The 9,718-nt window shown below is 40.3% G+C and overlaps 1 protein-coding gene across 1 annotated transcript; it reads left to right on the top strand.

The window, feature by feature from the left end:
• Positions 1 to 7,469: 7,469 nt before the first annotated feature.
• On the top strand, positions 7,470 to 9,686 carry LOC122762900. The gene is made up of 5 exons (XM_044018068.1): positions 7,470 to 8,546; positions 8,742 to 8,807; positions 9,050 to 9,097; positions 9,369 to 9,434; positions 9,518 to 9,686. The coding sequence occupies exons 1-5, from the start codon at positions 7,472 to 7,474 to the stop codon at positions 9,604 to 9,606; spliced, it is 1,344 nt and encodes a 447-aa protein (XP_043874003.1). The 5' UTR covers positions 7,470 to 7,471; the 3' UTR covers positions 9,607 to 9,686.
• The last annotated feature ends 32 nt before the right edge of the window (positions 9,687 to 9,718 follow it).

Consider the following 9,718-nt stretch of genomic DNA (forward strand, 5'->3'; position numbering starts at 1 on the left):
TGTGTCTGTGTGTGTCTGTGTGTGTCTGTGTGTGTACTCACAGGCAGGTACAGTGCAGTCTCTGGTGTTGTGGTACAGTCTGTTGAACTGTTTCCTGCACTTAGGGTTGAAGGATAAAGGACCTGGAGACACACACACACACGCACACACAGATCAGTGTGTGTGTGTGTGTGTGTGTTGTTTATCACAGGTGGTGTTGCACGCACACACACACACTTATCTCCCTATCACATGTGTTAACTCCAACACAGATGTGACATGATGTAAAAACATGGCTCACAGCAGTCACATGACCACGTCTTCACTCACTCTCCCACACCAAAGCCCACAGAGACAGCTGCTGCTCCTCTGCTGCCTCGTGTGGTCACTTTGTGTCACTGAAGTCAATATGAACAGAAGATTTTAAAAATGCTGAATTTGACGACAAAATAAGACATTTGAACTCAGTGATGGAGGCAGCAGTGTGTGTGTGTGTGTCAGTGTGTGTGTGTGTCAGTGTGTCAGTGTGTGTGTCAGTGTCAGTGTGTGTGTGTGTGTGTGTGTGTGTGTGTCAGTGTGTCAGTGTGTGTGTGTCAGTGTGTCAGTGTGTGTGTGTGTCAGTGTGTCAGTGTGTGTGTCAGTGTGTGTGTGTCAGTGTGTCAGTGTGTGTGTCAGTGTGTCCCAGTGTGTGTGTGTGTCAGTGTGTGTGTCAGTGTGTGTGTCAGTATGTGTATTAGGTGTGTCAGTGTGTGTGTCAGTGTGTGTGTCAAGTGTGTGTGTGTGTGTGTGTGTGTGTGTGTGTGTGTGTGTGGTGTGTCTGTGTGTGTGTGTGTCAGTGTGTGTGTGTGTCGGGTGTGTCAGTGTGTGTGTCGTGTATCATTTGTGTGTGTGTGTGTGTGTGTGTGTCAGTGTGTCAGTGTGTGTGTGTCAGTATGTGTGTCAGTGTGCGTATTGATGTGTCAGTGTATTGTGTCAGTGTGTGTGTGTGTGTGTGTGTGTGTGTGTCAGTGTGTGTGTCAGGATGATGTGTCAGTGTGTGCTGTCAGTGTGTGTCATGTGTGTGTGTGGCTGTGTGTGTGTCAGGTGTGTGTCCTGTGTATTAATGTCTGGTGTGTGTCAGTGTGTGTGTGTGTGTGTTTGTATAGCTATCTTTTTGAGACCCAGTGTAATTTATTAACCTTTGGAGTGAGGTCCTTTTTACAAAGTGAGGTCATTTTGGTCGGTCCTCACTTTGTTTTCACTGTAAAGGCCTCTAGAGGCTGTTTTTAGGCTTCTCTCAAAGTTTCAGAGAGGGCCTCAGAAAAGTAGCAAACTGGAAAAATCTCGCAAAAATTGGTGTGTGTGTGTATTACCTGCATACACACATATTTACTCACTGCTGCCCCCTATGGTTTTTTCATATTTACTACACCCTTTTTTCCGCTCTGCTGCCCCCTATGGTCTTTGCATATTTATTGCACCAAATTGACTGCATTACACAAAACAGTCACATGTTTATATTCATTAAAAACAAGCACATATTTTAAAATTTCATGCAGAAATGTACCATTGTGTTAAGTTTTACTAACAAAATTAGTGGGATGTTTTAAATCATTCTAGCCATTTATTATAATGACAATATAAAAGTAAACAATTCAGTTTTCTCCAAAAATTACATGTGTTTTAGGGCTGTAACAGTATGAATATTTCAGACTGTGACGATAGTGACCAAAATAATCTTGGTTATTGGTATACTGCAGTATTGAAAAAATATGTTGATAAAAACCCTGATAAATTGAGACAATTTCTACAAGATTTATATTTTAACAGATTTATATATTAGAGTTATATCAGTTTTGTCAGATTCAGCGGGAAATCCATGGATTATTATTATTATTGTTAAAAAATGTATTACGTTTATCAAATTTCCTTTACTAAAACAACACGCACATAGCAGATATGAGTATGATATTAACCACAGTCAAAATAAACCATGTACTCACCTAAATTAAGCTGTATTTAATTAAATTAAATGTAATGTAATGTAATGTAATGTATTAATTAAATGTAGGTTCCATCAAGTTTTTTTCTCACAGTTGATGTAATGTCACTACATACGCAGCATTAAGTGGCACTTTTGGGCTATGGTCTGTGTGATGGACTACTCCCACTGCCAACTTTTCCCTCTATTTCCTGCCAATCACAGGGCCCACACATGATTGACAGGCTTCTAGCACCACTGACTGTCATGATGCATTCACTGACCTCCAGGAAATCTCATTAACATTGCTAACTTTATTCTTTATTTGCAGAATTAAACCCTGTTATACACAGCTTTCATGTGCTCACTTGGTTGGTGTCAGCGTTAAAATGATATGCCAACATCTGTGTGTTATATTGGAGTTATACATTATGCAAAGCCCAATTCTTTCTGACAGACATTTGTTATTGACTATCAAACCAGACCTAAACTAACCCTTAGATATAAGTATGCTTACACACACTGTGTGTGCTTGTGTTTGATGGGCATTATGTAGCTAACTTACATAGCTATGTTTTATCTGTGCTAATATAGCTACACTACACTGCCTTCTGTCTAACTGTTTTATAGCCACATTAGCAGCATGTCTTTCTGGTGATGTCACTCTTTGCTCAGTTACTTTAGCTCTTACTTAAGCTCCTTTTCCACTATGGGCCCAGCTCGCCTCGCCACGGCACGGTTTAGGTTGGTTTTCCACTACAAATAGAACCTACTCAAGTAGACAGAGTCATCACTGCACAGCTGCATGCATCTGTGGTGACTTTGTTTTACATGTGACACACAATCGAGTGACAGTGACATGTAGAGCAGTGGTTTTCAGTTTAACTGAATCATTAGAATCAGTTAATTCAAACTTTTTTTCAGTACTTCCTCCATACTTCCTCCATGACCCAGCACTTAACATCCAGTGAAAATAACCTGTTCTGTGTTGTCACAAAGAGAACACTTTATTCAACTGAGAATCAAATAACAAGCCACGTATCTTACACAGTGGTGACACGTTGTCATCATGAATCTGTGAGCATGTTCTTAACTTCACACCTGACATTGGCTAAAGTTCTTTAAATCCTTCTGAAACACTCTTCTAAGTTTTATTCATGCATTTATTCTGTCTTCCACACACATTAGCTGATCCATCTCCTCCACAGCAGAGAATCTTTCACTTTTCCAGTTTTCCAAATTCACTCTTTAAAAAGATCTGTGTCTCATACAAGAGCTCCTGAGATCACCTGAGAGCATCTGGCTTTAAATTCAATGACAAACACATTGTGGTCACCAAAAGCACACATAATTTAGACCAGAGGTCACTAACAGGCAGACCGTGGTCCGAGTCCGGATCCAGACGCTGTCCTGTATGGACCTGGACAGTCAATTTTTACTAACTATTTAAGTATTTTAAATTTTGACAGGCGCTTCCATTTTGACTATCGCAGCTTCTCTAGACTTTACGGTACTGGTTTAGTGAATCAGGAAATCCACTGACCACTTCATTCGAGTTAAGCCGTCCCACGTGATGCTATTAAGCCAATCAAATGTCTGTATTCCATGAACATTGTGACCCTGAATACAGACGGATGAAGGAGGTGAGAAGCGAGTGAGTCAGACCTTTGCTTGAGGAAATGTTCTCTAACTAACTGGACCTTTGACCGTTGAGTTGAATATTCTGATTTAGACCAATAATAGAAATCTATTTTACCATGAGCCTCTCTGCATGATACACTCTCCATGATCTGATCTGTTGATCACAAACAGACGGTCAAGCACTTTAGTTTCTCAGCATTTAACTGGAGTAACACACTTTACACTATGCTACATATAAATCATGGTTTCATCATTATTCTTCATCTTTCTTTACAAATGTTTATTTGTGGCCCTTCATTTATCCAAGTGATCGCCTGGCACCGGCCACAACAACAACAACAACTCATTTTAATCTTACGACAAATCTGATGTTAACTCGAGGTACTTTTCAAGTGGATTAGACATAAACTTTATTCTTTATTATTCATCTTTATTATTTTAGAGATTTAACGTTTTCTACATCAGCAAGAAAAGATTCAATATATCCTGACTCAAGTTAGACCTGAGAGAGGCAGACAGACAGGAGGAGAGAGACAGACAGGAAGAGAGAGACAAGAGACAGACAGGAGAAGAGACAAGAGACTAACAGGAGGAGAGACAAAGAGACAGACAGACAGACAGGAGGAGAAAGACAAGAGACAGACAGACAGGAGGAGAAAGACAAGAGACAGGCAGGAGGAGAGAGACAGACAGGAGAAGAGACAAGAGACTAACAGGAAGAGAGAGAGACAGACAGGAGGAGACAAGAGACAGACAGGAGGAGAGAGACAGGCAGGAAGAGAGAGACAAGAGACAGACAGGAGAAGAGACAAGAGACTAACAGGAGAGACAAGAGACAGACAGACAGACAGACAGGAGAAAGACAAGAGACAGGCAGGAGGAGAGAAGAGACTAACAGGAAGAGAGAGACAAGAGACAGACAGACAGGAGGAGAAAGACAAGAGACAGACAGACAGGAGAGAAAGACAAGAGACAGGCAGGAGGAGAGAGAGACAGGAGAAGAGACAAGAGACTAACAGGAAGAGACAATAGACAGACAGGAGGAGAGACAAGAGACAGACAGACAGACAGGAGGAGAAAGACAAGAGACAGGCAGGAGAGACAGACAGGAGAAGAGACAAGAGACTAACAGGAAGAGAGAGACAAGAGACAGACAGGAGGAGAGACAAGAGACAGACAGACAGACAGAGAAAGACAGACAGACAGAGGAGAGACAAGAGACAGACAGACAGGAGGAGAGAGACAGACAGGAAGAGAGAGAGACAAGAGACAGACAGGAGAAGAGACAAGAGACTAACAGGAGGAGAGACAAGAGACAGACAGAGACAGACAGGAGGAGAAAGACAAGAGACAGGCAGGAGAGAGAGACAGACAGGAGAAGAGACAAGAGACTAACAGGAAGAGAGAAGACAGACAGGAGGAGAAAGACAGACAGGCAGGAGGAGAGAGACAAGAGACAGACAGGAGGAGAGAGGAGAGACAGAGACAGACAGGAGGAGAGACAAGAGACAGGAGGAGAGACAGACAGACATGAGGAGAGAGACAGACAGGAGGAGAAGTCTGTTCATTTTACATCCATGTCACTTCATTATTAATTATTAAATGTTATTTTATTGGTAATATATTAAAAATGTTTTTCTAATTTTAAATCAATAATGTTATGTTCATGTCTCAGTGACTTAAACACACAAACCTTCATGTTAATTAAGTATTTTAAAATTAAATTGTGAAATCTCTGAAACTTCAGGCCTGAAAGTTCAGAACACTGAGTTTCACTCTGAGTCTGAAACTCACTCTTCAGTCAGGGCTCATCAGGAGGAGGCCCGCCCTTCCTCCCCTCCCCACTCTGCACCTGCTCTGAGCATGCTCACCTACCAAACCCTGCACGTGCTCAGATCATGCTCACCCACCTCTCCCCCACCTTCCAATTAAGCCAGTCTCATGGAGTTTCTGGACAGATTAGGAAGAAGACTGTGGAGATTAACAATTCATCATCAAGAGTGTGAAAGAGACTTTTTCAAAGTTTGTCTTTGCAGGTAAGAACCTTTTAACACTTTTAACCTGAATCATGTTTTATTTAATTGTTTTAATTAGTTAGTAATTAATTAAGAGTAAGACATTTTAGCTTTTTAACTTTTATTTAGTTGAAAAGCTGAAATGTGACATTATTGTGTAACTATCTAAATGTTTAAAATAGTTTTAAAGCAAAATAAATGAAACGTGCAGTACTGTAGGTATCTGTGTATGTGTGTGAGTGTGACACAGGGAGCAGGTGAGGGACACAGTGATGCATAGAAAACACTGCTCTTCACACTTTTTCTTTACTGAACATTAACCAAACTATTTAAAACAGTTAGTTTAAACAGAAAATAAGGAAACGTTCTTTGAAGAGATTTGAATAACATTTTGTGTCAAAGATGTAAAAGTGTACTAAATATTAAGAGTTACTTACAGTATGTGATATCCCTGTTATTAATGATACAATAGTTGGTGTGCTGGATGAATTATTGCTATGGTGTATTATTATATTTATTATTGCTTTTGCTAACTTTATGTTAAAGGCTAATTATTATTAAGATCTGTAGCTTTGTCAGATGTGAAAAGTGTGACTGATGTTCTGGAATGTTTGTGTTTTAAAACAAAGATTTCTAATTTAGACTGATGACTGACATGGTAGGTCACTAACGAGTTAATGATGGTCCAGCTGCTCAGTGAAGATGCTCATGATTGTGTTTTACTTGCAGCTGGTCTCATCCCTGACATGTCCAGTGAGGGGTCAGATGTGGACTGTTACGTGAGGGACCCTGACTATGATCCCAAATATTATGAATCTACACCCAGTGATGTGGTTGAAAACGTGGACACGGACTTTGACACTGATGAGCCCAAATCTACAAGTACAATATTGGCTGAAGAAGATCAGGTGGGGATCAGGATGATGACCAGATTTTAATAAAGAAGAAGATCAAAAAGAAGGACAGGAGGAAGATCAGGATGATGGCTATGAGGAAGATCAGGATGAAGATCAAGAAGAGGATCAGAAAGATGATCAGGATGATGACTGGGAAGAAGGACAAGATGATGACCAGGAAGAAGCTCATGAAGATCAGGATGGTGACCATGAGGAAGATCATGATGACCATGAGGAAGATCAGGATGATGATGATCAGGAAGAAGATCCACTCAAAGGCAAGTTCACAATCAGAAAAAGAACCTAAGAACGTATGTGAAGGGCAAAATAAGAAAACAAAGACAACCAAAACTGAAGTTAGTGTTAATGTGACTGTTAAGACATGTACAAAAAGAAAAGACAACAAAAGATCATGGGACAAAAACATTATTGTATTGCCATCAGCCAAATAACAAGATGGCGAGGCACTTGCAGAGAAGCATATGGAGGTAAAGGATGTGGCACATGCATTCAGCTTTGCATCAAAGTCACCACAAAGAAAAGTTCTTTTAGAACAAATTAGAAGGAAAGGATTTTAAGCACAATGTGAGGGTCCTGGCTGAAGGCAAAGGACAGATAGTAACTGTAAAGCAGCCGTCTCATAAAACATCTGCATGGCACTATTTGCCTTGTAAATTCTGCTACGGCATGTTTTCTAGGACTGATTTGTGGAGACACCAGGGATCATGTAAACTTAAAACCAGCAGTGAGACAGACAACAAGAGAAAGACCAGAGGGCAGTACAGAGTGTTTCAGCCTGCTTCCTATAATGGCTTCATCTAGTGGATGTCAGGCTATTATTAATAAAATGAGACAGGATGACGGTCCTTCCACATCAGGGGCTTCATTGATCTGCAACTATGGGGAATCACTGTATGCAAAACATGGTCGTGTGAAGTCCAAGCACAACTATATATCTCAAAGAATGAGGGAGTAGATTCATGTTGACTGCCAAAGCTATGGACAGTACTGTGAGGACTTTGGAAGACATATGTGTCCCCAAGAAATTTCTGCTTGTGGTCAATGCAGCCAAGAAATTAACAGAATTCAGTCCAAGCAAAAATGAATATGGGAAACCCTCAACAGCAGTGAGAGTGGGATTCTGCCTGAAAGGAGCAGTGGAGGTGTTGATTGGGCAAAGTCTCATGAACGATGATGACCTGGCAGAAAAAAAGGCAAAAAAGTTTTTGGAGCTGTTGGAAAAAAATTGGAAAACTCATGTTGCGGTATCTGCTCACCAGAGCATGCAGGAGAAGAGGTGGAACAAACCCGATGACATTCCCCTCACAAAAAATGTCATGGCACTTAGAGATCATCTCAGGATGGTGGAAGACAAAGCCAGAGCTGAACTGGAGCAGCAGCTGAGTTTGACTGCATACAAGGTGTTAAATGAGAGCATTCTGGCACAGCTGATTGTTTTTAATAAGCGTCGTGAAGGAGAAGCATCGCGCTTGACTCTCGAAGCCTACAAAAAAGTCAACACTAATCCTATCAATGAGGACATTTACAGCACTCTGTCTCCTTTAGAGAAGGAACTGAGCAAACAGCTGACTCGCATCGAGGTCCGAGGAAAAAGAGGGAAGAAGGTTCCTGTTTTTTTCACACACAGGATGATGGAGTCAATCCAAGTGTTGTTGAAATGGAGAGATGAAGCTGGTGTTCCCACTGAAAATCCCTACCTCTTTGCCAGAGCTGGTGTGCTGACGAACATACGTGGCTGCGACTGTCTGCGGAAATATGCAGAGGAGAGCAAAGCAGAAAACCCTGAGCTCCTCAGGTCAACTAAACTAAGAAAACAGGTGGCCACACTTTGCCAGCTCCTGGATCTTGACGAACAAGAGCTGGAACAAGTTGCTCGGTTCATGGGTCATGACATCAGAGTTCACCGGGACTTTTACAGACAGACTGACAAAACCTTTCAGATAGCAAAGATTAGCAAGCTTTTGTTTGCTATGGAACAAGGCAGTAGCACCTTAACAGGGAGGAACTTTAACACACTCCATCCCTCTGTGTCTGGTATGTATGTACACACACTGTTGTTTTTATGTACACACCATGTTGTTGTGTAACAGCTGTCTGTGTTGTTGTTTTTTGTCAACACCTATAGCTGGACACTAGTTTGATAAATACACAAACTACATATTTCTACCTGTACAGAATTGTTTCTTTAAAATACTCTGTATTAATATTTGACTGTTGGCTTTTTCTCAGGTGAAAGTCCCACACCGACACAGAGTCATGTGACCTCTCCGATAGAAACAGATGAAGAGGATGAAGGTAAGGTTTGAAAAACTAAAAACTCACTCTTTTTTTATCTTGTCTCTGTTAGAGCTTCAGCAATTCATTCATTCACTTTCAAAAAGTGTATTAAAGGTTATAATATTTGTTTATCAAATGTAAGAATAATGTCTGAGTTACAAATGAAATGTTTTTACTATTTTCAGTTGTTTTTCTCACATACAGTGAATTCCTTTCACACACATACGGAATAATGTCTGTGGGTTTGTTTGTTTTGTCAGATAAAGGTCGTGACCTCTGTTCCCCTGCCCCCTGCAGTGAGGATGATGGGGAGTTGTTTGTTTTCATGGATTTTATATAAAAAAAAAAAACTTCAGGAGTGATACTTTTCTCTTAAGTGTATGAATTACTTGTCATAATTATCATTGTTATTATTGTTTATAATTATTATTTTAAAAACAGGTCTTATTTGTGTACAATATCTTTCTTTATGTCCCAATATCTTTATTATTCATTATTTTTTCAACAATTGTTTAATAATGTTTACACATGAACCTCCACTGATGTGTGTTTATGGATTTTTATGTGTTTCTGTTGTAGATGAGAACCTGAGTTTCAGTCAGAAACCTTCTCAGAAGAAAAGAAAGAAGTCTGTGAAAGCAAGAGGTCATTTCCTGTGAACTTGATAAACATACTTTGACTTCACTTACTCCACAGCTTAATAAAATATCTTTTTTTTTTTTTTTCAGACAAAAGCTCTAACCTCATCTCTAAAAAGAGACATGCCCCCTGCCCTGAGGATGATGATGATGATGATGGTGAGTTTTGTGTGTTTTAATCAGGAAATCTATAAGAACTATGTAAGGGAGACTGTGACCACACACACACACACTCACATACAGACCCTCCATCCACCCAGTTCCTACCACTTTATCCTCCACATGAGGATT

Source organism: Solea senegalensis, unplaced genomic scaffold (genome assembly GCF_019176455.1).
Source record: "Solea senegalensis isolate Sse05_10M unplaced genomic scaffold, IFAPA_SoseM_1 scf7180000016159, whole genome shotgun sequence".
NCBI lineage: Eukaryota > Metazoa > Chordata > Actinopteri > Pleuronectiformes > Soleidae > Solea > Solea senegalensis.